General features: G+C 36.9%; 1 protein-coding gene across 2 annotated transcripts; it reads left to right on the top strand.

The window, feature by feature from the left end:
* Positions 1 to 525: 525 nt before the first annotated feature.
* LZTR1 (leucine zipper like post translational regulator 1) lies at positions 526 to 26,620 on the top strand. 2 transcript variants are annotated; one of them, XM_063297307.1, is made up of 20 exons: positions 526 to 781; positions 930 to 992; positions 3,878 to 3,934; positions 4,935 to 5,014; positions 5,443 to 5,551; positions 6,473 to 6,556; positions 7,726 to 7,783; positions 9,143 to 9,282; positions 10,915 to 11,116; positions 11,954 to 12,064; positions 14,613 to 14,705; positions 16,456 to 16,551; positions 17,385 to 17,568; positions 18,976 to 19,145; positions 19,967 to 20,123; positions 21,470 to 21,596; positions 22,132 to 22,281; positions 23,332 to 23,437; positions 24,872 to 24,952; positions 26,308 to 26,620. In XM_063297307.1, exons 1-20 carry the CDS (start codon positions 615 to 617, stop codon positions 26,422 to 26,424), a joined length of 2,352 nt encoding a protein of 783 aa, XP_063153377.1. In that variant the 5' UTR covers positions 526 to 614; the 3' UTR covers positions 26,425 to 26,620. The 2 variants fall into 2 exon arrangements, with proteins under 2 accessions (XP_063153377.1, XP_063153378.1); XM_063297308.1 differs by having other exon boundaries at positions 24,872 to 25,025; positions 26,308 to 26,391.
* The last annotated feature ends 599 nt before the right edge of the window (positions 26,621 to 27,219 follow it).

Here is a 27,219-nt window from a genome sequence, read left to right as displayed (position 1 = left end):
ATGATTTTTTTTTCAGGGCTTTTATCTGGCTACTTGTTAGATGGTAGCCCTAGAAAAACATGCTCTACTGTCCTTGAGAAGAAATGTCCTTGGGACCTGTATAGCCTATGCTGATACAAAATATTGTAATTCTTAAATATACATATACGTACATGTGCTCACTCCCTTTGATTAGATTCTGCGGAACTTTTCAGCTGGTGCTTTCCCTTCATCTGAAACGGCAGTTAGTTGCTTCACTAAGTTTGATGTCTCTTCACATGCTTTATCAGGTCTTTGACATCCTGTATAGCTCACAAGCTGCTTTTTTTTTTTGGTCTTGAACCTTTGTTTTGGTTGTTGCCACGTTACAGCATACTTGAAACACGTACTTTGAAAGGGGGAGGTGTCTCAATGATCAGAACTGTATGTTTAGTTAGAATATAAACTATAAAATGAGACTATCAGCCTTGAAGTGCTGGCGCAGGAAGTGTATGGAACGCTGGGAATTGTAGTCGAATTTCAGGCTAAGAAGCGGTCTCGGCGAGGCCGTGGGATGTCGGGAGTTGTAGTTGACGTTCGGTCTTCCTCGAAGCCCTTATCGCCCGTATTTCCTTCTCAACAGCAAAAGCCGGGCCATGGCGGCTGCGGCCAACTCGGACGGGCGGTCTAAGGTGGCGCCAAGCGTAGATTTTGATCATAGCTGCTCCGACAGCGTCGAATACCTGACCCTGAACTTCGGGCCCTTCGAGACGGTGCATCGGTGGCGCCGCCTCCCGCCCTGCGATGAGTTCGTCGGGGCTCGGTGAGGCGTCTCTGGGGATTTGGGGTCTGCGGGGAGCCCGGCGCGGTGTGGGGCTGAACAGCGCGTAGGGGCCACCGACGAAATGCCGGACTGGAAGGTGGATTGCAGAAGGGATGTAAACCAAGGCTGTTTTCTCTTTTCCTTCCAGCCGTAGCAAACACACCGTGGTCGCCTACCGAGATGCCATCTACGTCTTTGGCGGGGATAACGGGTGAGCCTCCCTACGGTCCTCCCCTTGGTTGTAGCCCTTCCTGTCTCCCCACGCGAAACGGAAATACTGGCTGCTTTTGCGCTTCTCCGCTCCCTGACACGGGTCTTCTTTTTAACATGAGAGAAGAAAAGTTTCTATCAGACAAGGTTTTAGGATGCAGAAATTGAGAGAGTGTGTGTGTGTGTGAAGGGGAATCTTCTTTTATCTCATATTAGGAAATTATGTCTGTCGTGCAGTTCTTACCATGCAAGGAAAGAGAGAAGCAACTGAAACAGGAATGTTTGCAGAGATGAGGCTTTCTTTTAAAATTAGTTAGTTTTGCCCATCCATCCAGCAGGATAGGCATGTTTTGGGTCCCATCAGCCAAGGAATGTCGGCTGGCAGGGACCAGGAAGCGTGCCTTTTCTGCTGTGGCACCTGCCCTCTGGAACATCCTCCCTCCGGATATTAGAATTGCCCTGACCCTGTTGGCTTTCTGGAAGGCCTTGAAGACCTGGCTTTGTGTCTGGGCCTGGGGCCCAGAGTGTGGGAAGGGCCCCCTTTCATGGTTATGTTAACACCATGGCTTTAAAGATCTCTCGGCTGTATTTATATTTATATTTAATTTTTGTTATTGTTTTTACTGTTTTATATTATGACTGTTTTTATTGTTGTTAGCCACCCAGAGTCGCTAGTGTGAGATGGGCCACAGTATAAATTGAATGAATGAATGAATGAATGAATAAATAAATAAATAAAATGTTGCCTGTCATGAAAATATTGCTAGACAGAGCAATTTTTTCTAACTGCACATGAGCTTTCAGATGTGTGGACTTCAACTCCCAGAATTCCCCAGCCAGTGATGCTGGCTGGGGAATTCTGGGAGTTGAAGTCCACACATCTGAAAGCTGCCAAGGCTGAGAAGAACTGCTCTGGACCCTTTTGCTGCAGAGGCTTCTCTCCCCTGTTTGAAGCATGTAGCTCTATTTTGGCTGCTCTGTGACTTTCTCTTTAGGAAAACACGGAAGGGGCCAAAGAGAGTGAGAATGGCTGTGTTTTGACTGCCTAACCCTCTCCCCTTGAAGCTAATTGAAGAGGCTGACTCTAGGGGAAAATACATGTGCCATGTATAACTGTTTCTGTGTTTTTCATTTTCTGACTGAAAATGAGGAAGACATTGTTTCAAAGGGGATAATAGTAGGTATTATAGAAATCTATTTTTTATTTTATTAAAAACGTATCAAGTAAGAAAAGATATGGGAAATACAATGAAAGCACAATCTTATATATGGCTGGTTCCTATCCTGAAATTTAGCATTTCAAAGTTTATAAATAATTACCATGTTTGTATAAACATATCAATATCTGACCACTTTTCAACTTCTAACCATTAAGATAATTTTACAAATACCGCTAATTTCTGCAATTTCTTATCCAAATGTTTAAGTGCTTCTATTACTTTTTGGTGTTGTTCATTAGTTACCTACTACCTCATTTGTCAATAAAATTAATACAACTTGTAAATCTACAGAATAAAAACTCTGGTATAATGAAAAAAACCAGATGATTGTTTTTAAATGAAAATTCTACAGGAAGGTTTGAGGCCAATATCATTCTGTATATTGGAGGGCATGGCCTCAGATAAAAACTTCAGAATGGCTTCCATAAAATTCCTATAGCAATAACAGCCAGTATATTAGTATATTAACCCAGTATATTAATACTGGAAATAATCAGTTGTCCCATGGTCAAAATGCTTAAGGTGATATTACAGTGGGGAGTTGATTTGGAGAACCAAAGTGAAGGAAAATATTGCTATAGTGAGTGACTTAAATTCACATAGACAGTATATGCACATTTTTATCACAACAAAGAAGTAAAATTTCTGGCAGTGCTAAACAATACTGCCCAGGAGCCATTAGTCTTGATACCAGCGAGAGGGGAGGCAGCTCTGAACTTCATCCTAAATGGTGACCAGATCCTAGTGCAAAATATGAATATTATTTAACTGATTGGAAATAGATATCATATATACACATGTAATATGTAAGCTGAAAATTGTGACAATATCCAAGATGGACAGTCAGTCTAGAATATGAACAGTCTATCTATCTAGCTATCCAATTTATCTTCTCCCTCAATCACAATAGTCTCTCTTCAACATGACAGCAATAGATCTTTAGCTAGAATGTATACAACATTTCAGAAAATGTATGATTAAGTCCAGTAAGTTTTACCAACATATGTTAAATTTCTAAGATCATCTCTCTGGCAAGGGACTGGAGTGGACAGTGTAATAGCAATTTTATTTGCATCTATTTTGTAATAGTTGGGAATTATGCTTTACTTTTTCTAGTGTACAGTGTTCCAATGGCCACTTTTATGACTGTTATTTTAAAAGCAATTTTTATGTAATTTGCAAATGAAAGAACTCTTTCCTAACCCTGAAAATATAAGACATTTGAAGATATTAAATTTTACAAAAAAGGGATTTTTGTCATCAGACCATTACACCTTTCAGAGAAGGGAGTGGTAGTGTTAGTAAAAATGTGCCATCTTTACTGAGTCAGTACTGTGTCATTTTCAAGGCAAATTATTAAAAACATAGGTAAGATATCTGCTTGAGGCATTTAAGAAACAACTATGATAAACGAGCAAAGTTTCAACCTATAAATAATTGTTCTGTTACCATTGATTACATTTATTTGTGAAGTTTATCCTAATATAAAGAAGAAGAATTGTTAAAGAAGCTGCTATTTTACTCTCTTTCATTTGATTGAAAAAATAGTTAGAAACCAAATAATAGGTAGATTTTAGCTGAGTAAATTTCTTTCACCTATAAAGCTTCTTTAATATTTTTGTGGCTTCTGAACATACATTTATATATTGTTTCCCTTACTTTGAAGGAAAACTATGTTGAATGACCTGTTAAGATTTGATGTGAAGGACTGCTCTTGGTGCAGGTACATTTTTATTTCTAGTGAATGTCTCATGTTATCAATATTTGATTGGATTAGAACTCCTAAATGTTTGACAAAATGAGAGATTATTTTATTTATTTTTTAATGATGGCAGTATACTTTATTGCTCTCTGTTACTGATTTGGAGTCAAAATAAGTTAAATGACTGGTGGGGCATGATAGGAAGAACAGCAATTCTCTGAACTTTTTTTAGGACATTTACAGAATGAGCATATAACCTTAGATACATTTATTATACTTTGTTGTAACTAAATATATTCAGGATTGTATGTTTTATAACAGTCACATAATAAAATATACTATCACTGAATTTTAGCAAGTGTGATATACCCAAATGCCTTCTGATTAAACATTCAAAATTTTCATGTTATATGCAGGAGCAATAGCATATAATTGGCAAATTCATCAAATAGATAAGAACTAATATTGCTAATTTAAAAATACAGTGCTGTATCTGTCTGTCTGTCTATCTATCTTATGCCTAGCCCAGGAAAATTATTTTAGTAGAGCTGGAAAACATGTGAAGCAAAGTGTCTACACTTGCACCCTTTTGTAGAGAGAGCCAGAGGCAGCTTCCAAAAGAGCCACAAACATCTAGAAAAAGGCACAGCTGCTTTAATATTTCAAAAATATGTGCTTCCTTCATGCTGCCGTGCATTTTGAAGCATCTCTTCTGAAGGATATGCGCATCCCTATTTTATTACCGGAACTGAGTTTTTAGTGGCGTTATATGAAAATATTTCCCCTTTTGTTCTGGGATAAAAATTAGGACCTGCAAAGAACTTTTTTGTTATATGGTAGGCAGTCTGAAAATCCTTGTTGATCTACACTTGTTTGATTTTGCCCACTTTTGCTATGAAAGACATTAAGTTAAAAATACGTACTTACAATCAACATTTACATGTCCTTTGATTAAAGTGCCATATTAATTTAGCCTGTTGTTTTTGTACATCTATGTGCCGTTGTGTGTTGTACTGCATAGGGCTTTTACTACCGGGACCCCACCGGCACCAAGGTATCACCATTCAGCAGTAGTTTATGGGAGCAGCATGTTTGTATTTGGTGAGTTATCAGAAAGTTAATCCCGTGACATGTGCAATGGGGATCTTGATGAATCAGCATGAGGAGTTAACAACAAAAGTATATAGCACTGACACAAGAATTAATAAATGTTGTCAGAGAGTACTTTCATGAGTGTCACAGTGAAAACAATTTGGGACAAGATAAATTTTAAAAATAACAGTATAAAAATAGTGCGGAAATCAGACAAATGTATAATGCAAAACATACCAGTAAATAAAAAATCAGTATAAATTATACAAAATAGAAATGATGAGTTCTGGATGTCATGTATGTTTCCTATGAACTCTAAAGCAATTGACATTGGTTTGCTTTATGTAACCATATTTATTGTCATGTTATAAATAACGACAACTTTATTATTAAATTGTGCAAACCATCCCATTTACCATAACATTATTATCATGTAGGTGGCTATACTGGAGATATATATTCCAATTCCAACTTGAAGAACAAAAATGATCTTTTTGAATATAAACTTGCAACAGGCCAGTGGACTGAGTGGAAGATTGAAGGAAGGTAAGAGTGTATATGTGTTACTATAAATATTTTAAAAAGCACAGGTTTATAAAGCAACAGTTAGACTGGTAATTTTGAATATAATCATGAAGGCTGCAAAGTGGTCTGGAGCTTTCAAAATTTTGGCCATTGTCAGTCGATAAATAGTAATAACATTTAACCCACTACAGTAGCAGAACACTTTTCTCAATCCTTACGCTTAAATAAAAATCAGTAAAAGGCAGGAATCAGTGGCTGTATTTGCAGATAATGCTAAAAAAAAGGAGAATTGCTTTTGTTTAGCCAGGACTCCAAATCAAGCTAAAACTGAAAAACCTTAGGCTGTTAAAAGGTCCCAGCTCTTGATTTATTTACTTAATAAGTATTATCTAAAACCTTGGTTTGACTGCACTGATTCAGAAAGAAAAACATTCAATTGACTCTTATTTTTTTCTTGACATCCAACTGTAACTGAAGTTTGCTTAGTCTGAGAGAGGATCTGGAGTTTTTAATGTGTTGGTTTGTTTTTACTCTCATTAAGCTATGCATACCAAAATCTTGAGGTTTAAATTATTTATCCATCCATTCATTTATCCAAGGCAACTCTGGCCAGCTAACATAAAATTAAAGCAATAGTCAATAATAATACAGATAAAGTAAAAAAATGTTCATCATCAAATCTAACATGCGTAATCCAGGTCCGAGATATTTTACAGCTTGGCCCAAACACCTGAGGGAGCTACTGTATTCTAGTAAAGAAACCTTGTAGTGTGCAGCCAGAAAAAGTATGTGGTGCTGCTGTACTAAAGCTTAACTACTCCCCAAATAGTTAGATTTTGATAGTATTCATTCATCTAGGTATGTAATAGCTAGCCTTTTATCATTTACACGATAATTTCTGTATTAGCAGTTAAGGTACTGGTAAATTTGTCTTTACTTTAGATTACCAGTTGCTCGGTCAGCTCATGGTGCAACAGTCTATAGTGATAAACTTTGGATCTTTGCAGGATATGATGGAAATGCAAGGTAAGATGCATTACTTGTCTGAGACTATGGTTCTTTTTATTAATAATTATAAGACCACTCATTTTTAAGACTCTAGATTTGATCAGATGAAGATAGATTTACTTACATTCCTTATTAGTATTTTAGATTACTGTCAGTTTATGATGACATTCAGAAACTCATAATTAAGAAGGCCTAATCTGTATTGAGCAACTTAAATTGAAATAAATCATGTGAACTTTAAGATGCTCTAATGTATGATTCTTCATTAGAAAAATGTGTTTTCATTTTCTGGAGCCTCTTTTTATGAAGAGAATTAACTAGAAATAATATATAATATTTGGCCAAACGTATTTCTAAAAGACTATAATAAGTTCTTTACTCTCTCCCTGACTTCTGGTACTTGCTTGTCTCTCCAGTATAATTCTTTCCTAATTCAAAATAAATTCATGCAGGGCTGCTAAGGCTATAGATGATTGAATTCTATAATGTTTGAACTTATTTTAGGAACTTGGAATCAGTTCCTTAAAGTCAAACTGGAACCCATCTCAAATAAGCCCCTTCAGATTTTCCCACAGATTAATTTCCTAGTATGGAAGACAGAGAGAAAGAGCCAGTTTGGTGTAGTGGTTAAGGCACCAGGCTAGAAACCAGGAGACTGTGAGTTCTAGTCCCGCCTTAGGCACAAAGCCAGCTGGGTGACCTTGCGCCAGTCACTCTCTCTCAGCCCTAGGAAGGAGGCAGTGACAACCACTTCTGAAAAACCTTGCCAGGAAAGCTGCAGGGACTTGTCCAGGCAGTCTCCGAGAATTGGGCACAATTGAATGGATTAAAAAAAAAAGGGAAGACAAGAGATGAGAAATAACCTTTGAGACAAAATCCAGGCCTTATGTCTTGGAGGTCTGTGTATGACAATTGCTTATAGTGGAGGTGGGAGACAGGAGGGATCATACAGCTGCACACTGAGCTGAAATCCCTTTTTGCCCCCAAACCCCACATTCTCCTTTGATCTCTATTGCTGAATGTTGGTTTTCACCATTTTGAGCTGTTAGGGGACTTGTCATATATATTCAGTTCTAATATCTGTTAGGGCCTCAAATTGGAAATTTTCTTTCACATAAAAAATAGGTTGTGCTCTTACTGTTATATTCCTAAAGGTATTTTAAAAGGTGTCTTTTCCTTCAATACAGATTAAATGACATGTGGACTATTAGTTTACAAGACAGAGAATTAACTTGTTGGGAAGAGGTAAGAAGACTATCAATATTTAATTTTCATGTTGTTAAATGTTGGATTAAAATGTAATTCCTCAGTGAGAGTTAAGGTTAATCTATTTAGAGATTGATTGGGGGGCCAGGGAAATGGATATTTCTAAAAAGTTAATGAGAAATTTAAAAGCAGCACGGTGCATTATTCCAAAACTCATGTAGCATAATTAATCCTATGTGTATTTACTTATAAAGAAATCCCACTGTGTTAATTGAGGACATAAGACTTAATCGTTTGGTTGTGCATTGGACTTTAATTTGACCATTGGTCTGAAGATCAGCTGTCCTGGATTTTGTTTAAGTGGCTGGGACCAGAAAGTCTCACCTCCCTACCTCCATCATTTTGGAGAAGAAAGGGAGACTGTGGGTCTTTGCCAAAGAACCTGGAATATATTCCTATATTGAATTTATGAGTGGATAGTCCCCAATCTTGTAAAAATATACAATGATAACATTTTCAGATTTGACCAAAAATGTCTTAACATACAGTACTTCCAATACTTATTCACAACTATGAGGATTATGAGTTACTTAAGCACACTGATAACATTTTAGGATCTTAAAGCCAAAAATATTCTAAAAGTTTGATTTTGAATTGTCCTGGTGGGAGAACCTAAGTTATTTTAATTTTTCTGTAGCCATCAAGTTCTGTGCTTTTGTTTTTCTCAGTTTAGAACCCTATACTTTGATTAAATAGCTATCCAGTTTAATATGTTTTGGTGTAGTAATAAAAATAGTTTGTCAAACATATTCTGGTACACAAGACTTACTATAAAATGAAGCACTCTTTGCAATACTCAAGGTAACCCTCCCATTGATTTATGAAGTTATTACTGTTTTGATATAATGACTTTAAGTAGTTAAGCATGGTCAATAGAATGTTTAAAACTGTTTTAAAAACATTTTTGGTGAACAGTAGGCTATTGAACATATGTAACTACTGTATTCAAGAAACACATTTGAACAAAGTCATTGGCTGTATAGAGCTGTGTGCAATTCTTTACATTTAAATGACATTGTTCCTGCTGGATCGTACCTTAGATAACTAAGAGTGCAATCCTCATTCTTTAATGAGTAGGCTTATTAAATGTATTTTTACTTTTAGCAAGGAGAGACAGATATGTGACCCAAATTGTTGAGCATTCAGTACATGGTTTTTAAAAGTTTAGTCTTTTCGTTTATTTTTTGATAATGTGAACAAATCACAGTACATTTCAGTCTTCAAATTTCTATCTTCAAATTAACAGTGATTCTATAATGGATAGATATACAGAAATACTTAGATTTGTAGGTTTCAACATGAGACATTTGCAATTTATTTTGTGGTGTTGCTTTTCAGATTAAACAGACTGGTGAGATTCCTCCTTCATGCTGTAATTTTCCTGTAGCTGTCTGCAAAGAGAAGATGTTTGTTTTTTCTGGCCAGAGTGGAGCAAAGATTACCAATAATCTTTTTCAGTTTGAATTCAAAGAAAAAATGTGTGTATGAAACTTAACTGAGCAAAATCAAATGATTAAATTTAAAAATGAGTCTCTTGGTTATATCTAGTGGAAAGGTTTACTGTAATTTAAATTCAAAAGCTCTTGAAAACTGAGCTGTTTTGGAAAGCCTTCCCCTGATTTGATTTGATGTTGCCATCTTTTTATTCTCCTTTGTATTGTTGTAAGGCCATTGTGCTTTTATTTTTTCTATTGGGTATATTTTCTATTGTATTTTTTCTTCCAAGAGTTGTTTTGATTGCAGTGGTATAGAAATATGTTTAATAAATGAATACATTTCCATAAGGTATCCCCAGGAGATAATTGTCAGTTATGAGGGGAAAACGTTCAATGGAGAAACTGAAGAAAATGTTACTAAAAATGAAAAGCAGGAGAAGGCTTTGGTGGGGAGGGGGTTGCCTTCAAGTCAGTGTTAACTCCTGACAACTGCCTGGACTAGTCCCTGCAGTTTTCTTGGCAAGGTTTTTCAAAAGTGGTTTGCCATTGCCTCCTTCCTAGGGCTGAGAGAGAGTGACTGGCCCAAGGTCACCCAGCTGGCTTTGTTTCTAAGGTGAGACTAGAAGTCACAGTCTCCCAGTTTCCAGCCTAGTGCCTTACCCACTACATCAAACTAGGTTACAGGAGAAGGCTATAGTTTAATTAAAGTAATATTGATTACCTCTGTATTTCTGTTGTTATATGTATTAAAACAGTAGACCTACATGGCTTTAGCTTTACAGTTTCAGTAAGGCATTTGCTTGAAAGCTCTTCATTATCAGTTTTATTATACAAATTGTGACACACACCCCCCCCCCAAACAAAAAGTCTATCTGAATCCTTTTATTATGGCATTATGAAATTACATCATGCTCTGCTGGTAGGATCTGCCATCAAGATGAGTTCTGAAATATAATGTGGAGTAGCTCACTTGGCCTATCCAGGGCAAACATTCTATACAGTGAAGGACTGAGTTACACCCCTGTGTTATTTATGAAAACAGATTTAAGGGATCCTGTTTTTAATATGAACACCTACTACAATAATTCATAATTAAAACTTTTAAACATAGCAAAGTATAAAAAGGATGTATTGTTTGTAAACTCAACTAAAACTTTATGCATTCAATGTAAGGAAATCAAAAGAGATCTGCAAAAATTTATACATGCTTACTCAGAAGTAATTCCCATTGTATATAATGTGGTTTACTTCCTAGTTGGGGATTACATCCAAGTCTTTCATTAGTTGATAAGCATGATAACAATTTGTAAAATAGTTAGTACACATAAAAAAGAAGGGTAGAAATGATAGCTGGTAACAATCAGTCAAACTTAAAAAGGAAGATCTGCTTTGCTTCATATATTTCTTTAACACAAGGTACACAGCATTTCAGGGTAAGGCCCAGGCTTCACCTAATTTAATGTACATGTAAGTCTAAATTTAAACTAACTTTAATTACTGTAAATACATTAAATAATACATTGGGATTATTATTAATATATTTAATAATTTTCCTGTCAAACATGATAACTCGGAGGGGTTGGAGGGCCCGGGTACAGCTCTATGCATCCCTGCTTTAGAAACTGAAACTCTAAAAATTTAACTAAAAATATTCTTTGTTTTTTAATATATCAGCTGGACACGAATCCCTACTGAACACTTACTACGGGGCTCTCCACCTCCTCCCCAAAGGAGATACGGCCACACAATGGTTGCTTTTGATCGCCATCTCTATGTGTTTGGTGGTGCTGCAGACAATACGTTGCCTAATGAACTTCATTGCTATGATGTTGACTCTCAGACATGGGAAGTTATCCAGCCAAGTCCAGATAGTGAGGTAAAATACAGTTAATTGCCTTTAATTCCCTTTTGCAAAATCTCTGATTTAACAAATTAGTTTCATATGTGAAAGATAGAATTATAAGGAAGAAAGAAATAGTATAAGTGCTGTTATTAAACACAGAACAAGTTACCACTGGAATTGAAGCAAGATTACATTTTAGGAAGGGAATAAAAATACTTATTCACCCAGGCCTTTTAATCTTTCAGTGTTTTCATGTTGAATATGTTAAATGTTCACTCTTTAGTTTTATATATTTATGTCTTATTTTAATGAAGTTTTATGTTGTTTTATTGTACTTCTGTAAGCCTCCCAGATCCATTAAGGAAATGGGTGGTATACAATGTGTGGAGTGTGTGTGTGAAGTGAATTGGGGCTGTTCCTGGGTGAAAGGCAGGGACAGCTGAGAAGGGGCATTTAAATCACTGCTAGCCTACCGGTGAGAGGCGGGGCACTGTGAAGTGGTAAGCAAAGGGAGAGCTTGATCCCTCAGGATATACCTGTTCTTTCTCATGAGTAGTAAGGGACTAAGGGGTCTGACAGTTTCCCTTGGTTTGATGTTGGATTGAAAGGTTTTTCTCTCTCTTTCTCTGTATTAAAAAAGGCAACCTTTTTAAGTATGGACTGACCTGTGTATGTGTATGTGTGGTAATGGATCAGCATGTGTGGTGTGTTTCCCCCATAGCTGTATTGCCTCTTAGGCCTTGAAAAGTGATTTTAGACTCAGAAAATACTGGTCACAGAGCACCGGTGAGAAAACCAGTCCATTTTGAGTTTATGTACCATAATATATGTAATGGGGAATACTGAGTACTTTCCATTCTTTGTTTCTAGTTACCAACTGGAAGACTCTTCCATGCTGCAGCTGTTATCTGTGATGCAATGTATATCTTTGGTGGGACAGTGGACAATAACATTAGAAGTGGAGAAATGTATAGATTTCAGGTAATATATTGAAAGCATTGGCCATCAATTAATATAAGAAGATACAGATTATTAGTTTAAGGTTTGACAGTGAACAACAATTACTTCTAAAATATTTTTAATGTTAAGTATTTGCCTCATGGGAAACCTTCATCAAATAAATAAAATCATGTCAGCACATTTTAATATTTTCTTCATAGAATTCTATTTTGGAGCATGACCCTTTGATCAGGAAAAGACTGCTACATCTTATATCAAGAGTTGTAGGAAGATAGAAACGTAAAAACAGTAAGATAAAAAAAGATAAAATTTTAGGAAAGCACTTAATATCTGTGTGGCAGGACAGACTGTACTAAAATTGTAAGCAACCTTTAAGTGCTTTCCTTCCCCTTTAAGCCTAACACACCACAGTGTAAGGAGGGCTGGGAGATGGTTAAAAGCCCTGGGGTTGGAACAGCTGGGGGTGGTGGTAGTAGGGGGTGAAGTAGAAGACAGAAGGAAGCGAGGGTGAGAGCAGTGGTCAAGGCTTGTAGTAAAGGTAGAGAAGGAATGAGACTTTGTCCACTTAAAGGAGAACTGGGTTCTAAAAATAGTAGAAGAGTTGTTAGTAGTGTTAGTAATAGAAATAGTATAGTGATAAAATAGCTTAGTGACCTACATGTATTAGTTAGAATAGACATAGTCTAGAGTAGTCATAGTGATAGACATATAGGTTAGTCGGAAAGAATTGTATTAGTTGGTCACCTAGGTAAAAAAAAAATTTTTTTTATACTGTAACTAGTGGTTTTAGTAGTCACTGTGTATATATGGGAACTAGTGGTCCCCAACATAAAAGGGGAGAACAAAAGGTCTTTGTGTGCAGTGTCTCATTTGGGAATGTCTTGGTGAGTGAGTAAACCCTTGGGTATCAAATGAACCTGTGACAATGGTTGTTCCATTTAGTGCAGGAGAGCAGACTAAGTAAGGCTTAAAATTAGCAGATGCACAATTTTGTATATTTTCTTGATAGGTTTATTGGTGTTGTTTATATTATAGGTGGGTATATGCATTATTTTTAAGTTTATCACTGTGTGGCCACTCACAACCTTTGGGAATGGGTAGTACAGAAATAAGGCAAATAAAAACCAAGAGGGAATAATTTCAAAATAATGTCCTAAAACTGGGGAGAATATTTGTTTTTGCTGCATTGTTATTTATATTGTTGTCTGATTGTACTGCTCTTAGATATAAGTGCCTACCAAATAAAATTACTAAAATACTCTACTACTAAGAGATACATAGGGACGCAGTGGCACTGCAGGTTAAACTGCTGAGCTGCTGAGCTTGCCGATCGGAAGGTCGGTGGTTCAAATCCGCGTGGTGGGGTGAGCTCCCGTTGCTAGTCCCAGCTCCTGCCAACCTAGCAGTTCAAAAACATGCAAATGTGAGTAGATTAATAGGTACGGCTTCGGCGGGCAGGTAACGGCGTTCCATGTAGTCATGCCGGCCACATGACCACGGAAGTGTCTACGGACAAACGCCGGCTCTTCGGCTTTGGAACAGAGATGAGCACCGCCCCCTAGAGTCGGACACGACTGGACTTAATGTCAAGGGAAACCTTTACCTAAGAGATATATACACAGTGAAAGCTTTAAGCAAGTCAGGTCAGAAAGAGAATATTATTATGATACTGGAATGAGTGTATCTTGTTTGCATTTCTGTGAATAAAAAATTGACAGATAAAAATTATGCCTAAATGTAACAGCAGCTTCATATCTATTTCTGTCACACCTGGTTGGCTTATTTAAGCTTCACATCCAATGCATATATTCTTCTATCTGAGCATGTTACATCTTTGTTATGGAATATAATGGAATTGCTTCCTTCTGTCTTTAGCTAGTTGAGATCTGATGCGCAAGTTGAGAGCAATGTTAACTTGGCACAACAAGTTATTCTTGTGATGCGCTTAGCACTATTACACTGAGGAAGCTTCAATATCAAGCGTTATTATTTTCATTCACAGAAGTTGAGAATCCAGCTGAAATGATTTCATATTTAAACTTGTGTTTTCCCATCATTTTTCCTATTGTATAAAATTGAATAGTTTCTGACATTACAAGCTATCTAATATAACTCCTGGCTCTTCTGAACAGTTTGTATTTGTAAATTGCTAACATTTCATACATATAACTTTTCCATGTAGAGTTGCCTCTGTATGGTTGTGTTTCAAGAAACCACCTATATTACTGTTTCCTTTTCTTTATCTTACCTCATACCATTGGTTTCTTTGTCCCACTCTTTATTACCCATTTCCTGCATTCTGCATAAATTGCCTACCCCAAGAGGGAATAACATGATGAGCATGTGTGTATGTGTATATGAGTTAGGTCAAAGTTTTTCATACTACTATTTCTTATGGAAACGTTATAGAGAAAACTGAGTTAGATCTTCTAGATAATGGGCTGATACGTTGTGTTCAATGAGAAAGAAGTTAACAACAATTATGAATTGGTTCATGTCAAACTGTGGTTCATAGCAATAAAACTTCTTCCAATTTCAGACTGTAACATAGCACTGCTCTTGGTTTCAGTTTTCTTGTTATCCAAAATGTACTTTACATGATGACTATGGAAGGCTATGGGAAAACAGGCAATTCAGTGATCTGGAATTTGTGCTTGGGGAGGTAAGTGAATTCTAATGACAAGGCTGAACAGTTTTCTCCCACAGAAGTACGTATAGTACCATACTTCATTATTCATTGATAAAGTTCCATCAACTTATCTGGTAGACCTTTGATTGAGAACAGAAACTGGAAACTGGCTTCTCTTCTTACATTTTTATGATAGCTTAAATAACGTTGTTCTTAATCTGTTTATATTCTTCCTTTAGGTAGATGTTGAAAATGCAACAGAATGTTGGAAATAAATTATGAATTTGGACTGGGATCAAATTTGGTTCTGAGAGAGAAGCCAGCAAAAGAAAGCTTGAGTTGGAACTAGGCCAGATCAGGCTGGAAATTATGGTTATTTTTTTTCCTAAGAATTTCCTCAGTGCATCTCTGTGGAAGCTGGCAACTGCTTTGTTCTAAGCCAGTGTTTCTCAACCTTGGCAACTTTAAGATATTTGGACTTCAACTCCTAGAATTCCCTAGCCAGCATGTTGGCTGGGGAATTCTGGGAGTTGAAGTCCACATATCTTAAAGTTGCCAAGGTTGAGGAATACTGTTCTAAGCTTTTCTCCCTCTTGGTTATGTGACCCAGAGTGGAGCATTAGCAACCTGCCCATGCTTTCTACTGCTTACAAACAAAAACATAGGGCCACTGCTGATAAGGGGTTTGGAAAGAATTCCAGGAGCCGTGCTCTGGATGATTTCCCTACTTACTTTGAAAGAGTAAAGTCTCACTGTACTTAATCTGTGCAAGTGTGTAATAAGACTGGAGAGCAAGAGCTGCTCAGTGGTATATATTCCACTGTGATTTAGAAACATAAAGCCAGTTTTGATATTAATCAGAGATCATCTAGTCCAACTTCTTGTTCAGTGTAAGATGTATAATGCAAACTGTTACAATAGCATACCTAAAAGATAGCTGTCTAACTTCTGCTAAAATGCATTTAATGAACGCAAGATGACCATTAAAACCGTCTGTTCCATTGCTTCACAGCTCTTACTATTAGGGAATTTTTCCTAACGTTTAGAAGAAAATGAGAAAGTGAAAAATGTGTTGTTCTTTTGTCATCTCTGCTTTCACAGTATGAATAAACAGCTAATGAGAACAGTTATCAGAACCTCAAGAACAGATACTTCTCCAGTCCCAAAATAGTTATTACCAATCTTGATTCCCGAAGGAGATGGTTACTGCTTATATAAGTACCATAGATGAACTGTGTTACTGGCTTGCTATATCTCAGTGTATACAGTACTCATTTCTTTGGCTTTGTAGTATCTGTTCATCCACTGGAAAAGTGAAGTTTTTTTGGCCTGTATGCATGATTACAGAGAACATACAGAAAGGCAAATTGCTTCCCTATATCTTTAGAGGGTTGAGTGGTGTTATGGTCACACAGGCTACCCTATTGCAGGTTCTGTTACACGTGTTCTACTTTGCTTCCATTTTATAGCTGCTGTTTTATCAGAGGAGAACTAAGTAGATGATAGTTCCCTTGAAAATGGGGAGGATAATCTTTCAGAATTCTTTCACAGCTATAGAAGCTTCCTAAAATAGATCTTATGCCCATTATGTGTGACTGCTCAGATGACCACTCAAATTTATTATCAAGTAACCAGTCTTTTTCAAGAAAAATAAACTATGCTGTTTATTCAAAAACTCTACACTCTCTTGGACTACATTTCCAATATATAGCAATGTTTTAGCATTCAGTTATCAGCAAAATCCTGCAATTCCCTTTCCATGCTATCTCCCTATTACCGATAGAAGGAAGAGCGGGTCCGAGGGCATACAGCTATTGTCACAGCTCGCTGTAAATGGCTCAGGAAGAAAATCACACAGGCGAGAGAAAGGCTGAAACAGGTATGATTTATTACAAATAGTAATTGGATTCCCATTTTCCAGTTTATCTTCTGGTATAAATTAGGCCATAATTGAAAATTACTGTATGTTTAACCATAAAAATTAATTAGAATGTATATGTTTGCAGCAATCGGCTCTCCCCTCCAAGAACAAGGCTATCAGTCCGCTTGTTTGTGGTTTGTTTACGGTGACACATTACTGTAACAAGCATACAACAACATGGAGAACATAGACATGGCCTAGCTAAAGTTAATAATGACCATGTTCTCTTATTAACTCCAACCACAGATACCCTTTATCCAGATACTTGTTTAATTTGAAACAAATGGATGGAAGGGCCAGAGGCCACTAATACTGCTGATTAGGGAAAAACAGCTGCAAAAAGGTACTTTCATGTTAACATCCTTATAGTTGAACATGCCATATGAATATCCTGATGACATGGATGCTTTTAATGAAAAGGTGATCTAGAGGTGACTGGTGATCTTTTTTTTTCAGTACCTACATCAGGATGTAATATTTGGGTAAATCTTAAAATGTATACTGTGGTTAGATTTAGTTTGCCATTTGTATTAGAGTCTATCCCAGTGTCTCAACCTTGGCAAATTAAGATGGGTGGCTGGAGAATTCTGGGAGTTGAAGTCCGCCCATCTTACACTTGCCAAGGTTGAGAAACACTGGTCTATCCTAATTTTAATAATGAAGTAAAACAGAAATAAAAGCAAATTTGTCTAGTACTTGTACATGAAGGGCTACATAAATAACCATGTAATTGCTTCTATTTGTAGCATTATTTGGCTTGCATAGACTTGGCTTTTCCCTCTCTTTATTAGAAATCTAAGCAAGAGGTTGATGAGGAAGGACAAGAGATGCCCCAAAAGGAAATGACAGGCAACAATGTAAAGTTGGGTCGCCTGCAGCCACTGCTGGAGGTGACAATCCGGGAAGCTGAAGCTCAGCCCTTTGAGGTGCTCATGCAGTTTCTCTACACAGACAAAATCAAATACCCACGCAAAGGTAGAATAGCAGAATTGCTTCCTAAGAAAAGTAGTGCATGTTTTCTCTGTTTCTTTCTGGAATTCTTTCTAATAAAGGAAAAAAAACCCAGAAGTGACTAGTGCCAGAGGCTTATAATGCTAAAACCAAATGCAAATTTCAACCTGCTTATGCCTGTGTGTCACACAAGAGACCAGAATAAGGAGCTGTGCTTATGTGTCCCTAACATGATTTGAGGAGCATTGAGCAAAATGTGCATTAGAAATCCTTAGAAATCAGGGGTGATAGCTGCCTATTAAAAGGTGCCTTTGCCTAACATTATAGGAAATATTGGTAGGAAATATTTAAGAACTCCAACAGCAGGCTGAATGTGGAGGCTATGAATTCTCAGCTGAGATGTGTTGAGAATTTGTGCCTTTGAGCTCAAAGGGGGACAGAATACCAGGGAGTAATAAGAAAAAGGAAAGAAAGGGAGAAGGAGACATCTTTCCAGGAGATAATAAGCCAAGTATTTTCCTGTATTACACTCATGGGCAGGGAGAAGCCAGTTCAGGTAAAGGCTTGAGCAAAGTGGTTATAATAGGACACCTTCCTATTATCTCTCCCTGTTTGTGTCCCCCAAGCAAGTAGCCTATTTACAGAGCAGAATTTTGTGATCATGTTTTTAAATGCTAATTTTCAAAAGCTTATACCCAGTACTAGAACATGTGCTTTACAGGCCAGTGTTTCTAGATTAAGTTAGTAGCCTCTCCAGTTTAAAGATTCAGCTAGAACTAGAGAGCCAATTTGGTCTAATGGTTAAGGTAACGGGCTAGAAACCAGGAGACTGAGAGTTCTGGTCCCATCTTAGACATGAAAAACAGGCTGGGTGACCTTGGGCCAGTCGCTCTCTCTCAGCCCAACCCGCCTCACAGGGTTGTTGTGGGGAAAACAGGAGGAGGAGGGGGTATTAGGTTTGTTCACTGCCTTGGGTTATTTATAAAAATAATAAAGGCAGGATAGAAAATAAATAAATGTCTTTTTTGTGACCAGGAATCTAGAGAGCTCCTGCTTGTCAGAATAGATAATACTGAGCTGGATGAACAAGTTGGACCTGGAAGTAGACAGTTTCTTATAGCTTCTAGCTCTAATGTTTTGCTCAATCCTGCAGAATCCACCAACAGTTTGGGTACTCAGGATGGTACAAATATCTCTTCCTGCAAGACTATCCTTGTTTCCCATCACAATGTTTTTCCCTTCTCATATTTTACTGCTCTGTATTGCATTTCTTAACATGCTTTAACAGCATTTTAACATAGGCTTTTAGAGCCTCATTATTGCAATATTAATATTGGGAATCAATTTAATTCTCTTTCCTGCCTGCTTTCACACCTGTCACATTCTTTGCAGTATGTGGAATGAATTAATTTTTTTGTTATTGTTGCATAGGGCATGTGCAAGATGTTCTGCTAATCATGGATGTATACAAGTTGGCTCTTAACTTCAAACTATCCCGATTGGAACAACTGTGTGTCCAATATATTGAGGCCTCAGTAGATCTGCAGAATGTACTTGTTGTATGTGAAAATGCAAACAAACTTCAGCTAGATCAGCTGAAGGTAAGTTTTGTGGGAAATTAGAGTCTAGTGGTTAAAGCACTGGGCTAGAAACCAGGAGACTGTGAGTTTTAGTCCTGCTTTAGGCACAAAGCCAGAGGTGTGACCGTGGGCCAGTCACACACTCTCTCAGCCCTAGGAAGTAGGCAATGGCAAACCACTTCTGAAACCTTGCCAAGAAAACTGCAGGGACTTGTCCAGCTATTTGCCAGGAGTCAACTCCTACTCTAAAGGTACACCAAAAAAAGGTCTAAGTAGAATTAATGATTTTTTATATATAAGGCAGCTTCATTTTAAACTAACTTGAAAATTCTGGTTCCAGGCAATCAATTTTCAAGTACTTTTGTTGAATGAAACTACCCACTGTTGCATGTGTTTCAGCTTTCTTCTGTTGTTCATGTATCTGTAAACTATGTGAACTTGAATTGTTTAAGGGAGATTCCAGCAGTATTAGGGAATAAAAAGTATATAAATGGAATAAAACAAAAAAATAGATGTTGCAACTGAAGGAGAAGATATGCAAGCCATTCTTTTCCCCATTTAGAGAGAGACTGTTAAAGAGCATAGGCAAGAATTAAAGGGAAGGGGATAAACTGGCTGTGTAATTAGCAGTAACAATTTCTGAACTTTGAATCTTTCAGAATTAGCTTCTATAAATGTTGAATATTCATTGAGTTAACTGTAATGTTTGCAAAAACATACATTTTAATTCTGTTATAGAACATTCTGAAATTGTAGAAGAAATGTTCCAAACATGATTTTCTTACAATGGGGGTGGGGTTTATGTATGTGTATTCACATGCACATATATGCTTTTTTTTTAGGAACACTGCCTGAATTTTGTGGTAAAAGAATCACACTTCAATCAAGTAATAATGATGAAAGAATTTGAACACCTTTCTTCATCTTTGATCGTGGAGATAGTACGCAGAAAACAGCAACCTCCACTTCGAACACATTCTGATCAGCCGCTTGATATTGGTAATGTATCTTCCATCCAAGATGAACTATTGTTTTCACACTCCAGTGTTAGTGTAAACTATAGAAGTCTAGAGTACAAGGTAGAATTAAAATCTATAAAAAGTTCAGTTTTGAAATAAAATGAATCTGAAATCATTAAGTAAAATTCTGTATAATTTTGTAGGTAGGGAAAAAGGGTTGATTGCTAGGTGTTATTGATGGCCTCACCAATAAAGGATAATGTTTATTGGAATGTTTGGAGAAAGACAGATTGGTGAGCTGAATTACAGCATGGCTGTTCTACAAAGTGTGAGCTTTGTATATAGGACACTATATCAGTTTTAGTGCTAAGAGGCAGTTAGACAAGCTATGTACATGTAGGTACTACTAATACATAATGAATTAGTAGTACCTACATGTACACTGCTTGTCTAACTGCCTCTTAGCGCTGAAACTGATAAAGTGTCCTCTTTAAATTTAAAGTCACAGTATTTTGCAGGGTGATAGTGATAATCCTTTGGCCATTCTGTAGGAGGAAAAAATGAAAATGTGTTGCATTATCTCTGGTTGCCAATTACTGTATATTTTCCTATTCCTACTCTCCTGCTATGTGGATCACAATCTGCTTTGATTATAGCAAAGTTGCTGTACCACCTTTTTCTGGCTTGTCATTTGTCAATAGAAAGTGTGCTGCTTTCTTATGAGTAGGATTTAGTGACAACTGATTTGCTCCTAGAAAGGCACTAGGTTTTAATTCTAGGCATCAGTGCAGATCTATTGCTGCCTTTGTTCCTAGGATATCATAGGTGGTCCTGGTGAGCCTGTGGCATTGGAGGGTGATGGTCAGTACACATGAGTTTATGAAGAGATAGACCAACTTCAGGTGGAATATTCCCCCCTCCCCGTCCATGTAATGGGTTTAGAAGGGCAGTCTGTACCCCCTGACATCTTCATGTTGTGGTCTCTGTTCAGTTCTGAGGTGATCCTACTAGGATGTCAGTAGAAAGAATACATATTTATGCATTGTATCTTGTAGCTTACTTTGGCTTTCAAAAAAAAAAAAAAGCTATGCAGGTTGTATGAGAGGCAGGAAACAGGGTAATTGAAAAAACTTCTTGGTAGAAGGCAACGGAAATCAGTTCTGCATTGTTGCCAAGAAAACTATATAGACATGTCTATAGTCATTAAGTTGACTTGGGGGATTTGTTTATCTTAGATTATCAAATACTTTTCATTAAACAGGTCCTGTTGATTTTCCTATGGCATTGTATTGCACTAAGGAGGTAAATAATTGCTAGGCATTTCTAGCAACCTGTAACTAAGTCAATTACTTTCAACATCTCAGACAACCCTATATTCCTTTGCAGGAACCTCATTGATTCAGGATATGAAAGCCTATCTGGAAGGTGCTGGTCTAGAATTCTGTGATATCATTCTACTGTTAGATGGTCATCCAAGACCAGCTCATAAAGCTATTCTTGCAGCCCGCTCTAGGTATGTTTTGCAGATTAATAATTCATGATACAAAATTATAGATAAGGATAGATGAGGATGTTAGAACGTTACTTCTTACTTTGACTTCTTTTTACTGTAAGGTAAAAACTAGGCCCAAATTTGCATGCCTCCCCTCTACTCTTCCCATTTTAATTACACATATAGAAATTAGTATCTGAACAGAAGGAGCCTTCCATTTTTTGAATGCAGGATGTTTCCTGATTTCATATATATGAGCTGCCCTCCAGTACTGTACATTAAAAAATGCAGCAAGAAATGAAAATGTTTGATTAGAAATGTTGTATGATACTGTACAAAATGCTTGTAAAATGTGTCATTTGAAAAATGCTGTAAATCAGTTACATTTGAGAAACAGAATTGGTAAAAGAGGCATTTAAAAATGCTCCAGTGTTTCATGCATTCTCTGCTCCTTATTTTATTTGTTGAACAACCAACCAGTGGTACAATTTTATGAGAACAAGGCAAGTATGGAATCCAGCCATATGGTTCAAACTGTTTCTTCCTTTTCTCCCAGTTACTTTGAAGCAATGTTTCGTTCTTTTATGCCAGAAGATGGCCAAGTTAATATTTCAATTGGTGAGATGGTGCCAAGCAAACAAGCATTTGAGTCTATGCTACGATATATTTATTATGGTGAAGTGAACATGCCTCCTGAAGATTCTCTGTATCCTTTACCTGATTTGATATGTTTCTCATGTGTAAGTATTACAACAGGGATGCCCAACTTATTCTAGCTGAGGGCACACTCTTTCCATGATGTGCCAGGGACCACAAACCAAAATGAGTGGTGCCAGGACAAAAACTGCATTAATTATAGGTAACTTGATACTCTCCAGAATCTTTTTTACCATTTTCCCTTCTACTACATTCAAAATTAGAACTTTAAAATATCTGGGGATTGTCCCCAAGGCTTAAGGGACCAACCTGTGGCTCACTTTGTACAACTCTGGATGCAGAATTATGCATAGGTTAGCTCATAATTCTTTGGTGACAAATATCCTGAGTAAGGCTTTAATGGGTCTTGACAGATGGAAAAAAGAAGAGGAAGAATACATTGTTAGTATAGAGATCCTGTTTTATGAATGTTAACCCCAAAGTTTTCCTGCCAACTTGTCCCCAGTCTATTAAGACTGGAAGTCTGACTTGGTAGCTTTAGCCTTTAAAACACTCAATATAGTTACCTTTTTCCTCAGCTGGAGGAAGGAAATGAAGTCCTCCTTCCTGTTGTAAAGCTCTTTGTCCCCTGAAAATCCTCCTCTAGTGGATCCTGGTTCGTACTGAAAATAGAAGCAACATCACAGTCACAAACACAGATCTAGAACCAGTCCACTAATAGCCCTATTCAGATTAAAGTTCCTCAGGCAAGCTGACAGTTTGTTGATGGTTCATCATAAGAAGTAATCTTCTATCAACACACCAATTCTGGGTTTTTATTTTCCTTACACTGTCTCTTTTCAGTATATTTGAGTTCACAGAGAATTGGGAAACAGCTGCTGCACATATAGTATAGCTGAAATGGCAGCAATGTGCATGGCCCAGAGCCAAAAACAATTTTCAAGAAGGCAGCCAGCTGCAATTATAACAATAACACACTAGAGAGAATGCAAGCAGGGGTCAAATCTCTGTTTGTCCTTATTGCTATTCCATTTAGGTTTATGGTACTTCTGTTCCTTACAACTTGAAAGATGAATTCTCTTTAACTGACTTCTTTTAGCTACCTCTTTGCTGCCCCTTATTATTATGGGTTCTATAATAATCGTCTTCAAGCATATTGTAAGCAGAACCTGGAAATGAATGTTACTGTGGAAAATGTGCTCCAGGTAATTGCTACTAATGAATCAGTTTGGAACTAATTGTAATTAGCCCCTAATATACTTTTTTATGGGAAGTAATCAATTTAAAGTTCCAAAAATAAGTTCTGCACAGTTTGAAAGATTAATTCATGGGGCCAGGCTACCTGAGGGACCGCCTCATCCCCATAACTCTACCCGCCCCACCCGGTCATGCAGAGAGGGCATGCTACGAACCCCGCTGATAAAGGAATTCCACCTGGCGGGGTCCAGGAGGCGGGCCTTCTCTGCAGTGGCACCCACCCTCTGGAACATTCTGCCCCCGGAGCTGAGACAGGCCCATTCGCTCCCGGACTTCCGGAAGAACCTAAAAACCTGGTTCTGCCGCCTCTCTTGGGGTGGGAGGGGCACCAGTTCATCTTGGGGGTGGCTATTATAGATCTCTCCCCAACAAACAAGATCTACACTGCTGGATTTTATATTTTCTACTGTATATTTATTTTATTTTATAGAGTATTTATATTGTAATTTACGTGTTTTAACTTTGATTGTAAACTGCCCAGAGTCCCCTTTTTGGGGGAGATGGGTGGTGATGGAAATTTGAAATATAAACAAACAAACAAACAAATAAATCACATTCCCATATAAATGTTATGATCTGTATAGAGTTCAGTGTATTCCTATTTACAAAAAAATTGTAATAGACAAATCCTTAATATATTTTAAAAGTAAGATGATAAAGAATAAAGATGATAAAAAATATTTATTTAATTAAGAAAAATGTGGCTCATTCATTAAATATTTCTAAATATATAACTGTAGTGAATTCCACATTCCCATTTGTCTTTACCTGTTTTCTGTAAGAATGGAAGGTAAATTATGCATTGTACTGGGTATATTACAGTCCCCTTTCATTCATACAAATCATCTCTAATTAAGGAAAATGGCCAATTGACTTCACATTATGTAGGGCAAACCTCAGTATCTGAATTCCCCATGCTCTGAAGAATCCCTGTAAGAGGACCAGAGCCATCATATATTCCCACAATAGTGTAAAGCTGATTCGTCATTAAACTAGGCCATGCCACTAAAGATGGTGCATATTCACTACCTAGTTCCATGCTTTAATGAAGCTCAAAAATGCTTCTGTAAAGTCTGTTCCTCTGTATATTTAGTAGGGCTGTGAAGAGATTGGGTTTGAAAGCAAAATGTGGTTTGGAGAGAGTGTGTAGGTGTGCACGTAGCACCTGTGGGAAATATTTTAGAGCTGCCATGCCTTTCCTTGACATCAAATGGTTTACCTCCCCAGCTCTGCACCCCCAAATATCTTTGGTTTAAGATGTTCGTTACAGATACTACATGTGTGCTACAAGTGCCCCAAATCACATTTTCTATCTCTGCACAGCCCTAACATTCAAGCTTGTAGAGTCTTTTTTGATGCAAGAAACTTTTTTTTTTCTTCAGATTTTAGAGGCAGCTGACAGGACCCAGGCACTGGACATGAAGAGACACTGCCTATATATCATTGTTCACCAGTTCACCAAGGTTGGTTGGATGTTTTCTGGGGTTCTGGGCATCTGCTGTCCTCTTTCACTGCCATGGTTGAAAACAGCTTAAGGTAGTCCTCAGTTTCATTCTTGTTCCTCCCTTTGGATTGTGTGCTATGCTTTTATAATCTGCCTTGATAATCTTCAGTGTTTCTTAGCTGATGTCTCCCTTTAAATATTTCCTGTTCTTTGTTCTTTTGTTAGTATTGGCCTTGTAGCATATAGATGCATATAGGTTTTATACAGAACTGTCACAATTAAATTGTATGTTACGTTTATGTTGTCCAAGATCCAAAGAAGTGTGAAATTAATTCTAGAGAGGCCAAGGAGAGTTTAGTTGTATGTTTCATTAATAGCAGCTCTTCCTATTTTTGTCCAGATATGCAGTGTATAGAAAACTGACCTTGAAATGCAATGGTTACGATATGGCATAGGAGAGTTATCTGATCAGAGGGAAAAAAAATTAAAATCCACTACATTAGGGGTAAAGAAAGACATAGCATTTAACTACAAGAGGATCAATTGGAAGCCACTGATATATTCAGTGTAAATACACATTTTTTCTTCAGAGTGGTTGTGGTGCAGTTCTACAAGGCTACACTAGAAATATTCTGTAACACACAGATTGGCTGATATTTGGGAAGTCACCAAGAAATTCTCTATCTAAATCCAAACTATATTTACATTATAAGAAGTTTTAAAAATTAAAAATGAATAGATAAACATATGGTACACATTTTAAGCAACAGGATAGTTTTCTGGTGGTGTACATCTGTTCAGGCTTCTACTGTAATTCATATCCAATCCTCATCAGCACCAGACAGCATGGGGAATAGTTTATGGATTATAAGAATTGTAATCCAGTACCTCTGGATGATAACAGATTTCCTGCTCTTTGAATCCTGGCCACTGTCTTTTAAACATTTACATTTTTACAGCACTATAAAAGTGTTAATATTTTAAAATTCCATCTGTTAAAAGCCATTGTTTAAATGTCTTTTCTATTGGCTTTTGGAGAATCTCATCACTGGTTTTCAAAAGCTACATCTTGTATAATTATGCAGAGATGAGAGCTACGACAAAGAAACAGAAAATCTTATGTGTTGATTATTTCTTCTCATTATTGCTAAACTTGCTTGTTTGATAGAAAGTAAAACATGTTCCATTATGTTAGATTTCTGTTTCAAGATTAGATTCATTATGCTTAGTTGAAGAAATAAAATTCTAATTTTGATAAAGCTTTATGAATCTATACAAAACATATTCAGAGTTGCCTACTTTGGTGTATTTGTTTCAGCATGACCAGATTCATAGTAATAACTAACCATTCTCTCTTTCTCTTTCCTGTTGAAGGTCTCCAAGTTGCCAAATCTTCGGTCTCTCAGTCAACCTCTCCTACTTGACATCATAGAATCATTAGCAAATCACATATCAGACAAACAATGTGCTGAGCTTGGAGCAGATATTTAAGATTTCTTTTATTCTACATCTTGCATATTTTTTTCTAAGAGGTTGCACTCTTCCTATATACAATATAAAGATATTTAATCTTTATTATCAATCCATGTTGATATGGTAAGATGTCCTTATAAAGTCCCCTTGTGTGAGATGGGCGGCCATATAAATTTGATAAAATAAATAAATAAAGCAGGAAACCTTTGAATAAGTAATGATACTTTGTGACTTTCTAAATATACATTTGAATTGTAGTCTAACATTGGGGTTATAGGCACACGAAACCTACTAATTAAGTCGGATAGAATATATATTTCCATAATTATTAAGAATATTGATAATACTCTTTTGATTCTTTGTCAGTTAGAACAATGTTGCTAAACTGGAATCACTCCAAGATTATTTTAACACCTATATTTCTGCTTTTTTACATATATACACGCACGCACGCACACACACATCAGGATGATTAAGATATAAAAAGCAAAGGAATACTCTTATTCCCTGTTGGGATCATTTCAAAAAACAAGTTATACAGTGAATCAACAAAACTATGTTCTTTAGCAGTATAAGGACTTTTTTTGACAATCTGCATCCAACCTGCATTATTTTATTGTAACTGTAAGATGTCATCAAAGACTTTCTTCAGAACACTGAATTGTTTATATAAACCTGGGTTTATATCTATTCCATATTCTCAATATGGCATGTCTAATAAAATTCTTTTTGAAATCCACATTACTTTTAACTTTATCATACCGTAAGTATCCATGCCATCCAAACCTCAGGTCATGATCTAATGATTTTTTG

This window comes from Candoia aspera, chromosome 3, assembly GCF_035149785.1.
Source record: "Candoia aspera isolate rCanAsp1 chromosome 3, rCanAsp1.hap2, whole genome shotgun sequence".
Lineage (NCBI taxonomy): Eukaryota > Metazoa > Chordata > Lepidosauria > Squamata > Boidae > Candoia > Candoia aspera.
This window is presented reverse-complemented; position numbering and strand designations above follow the sequence as displayed.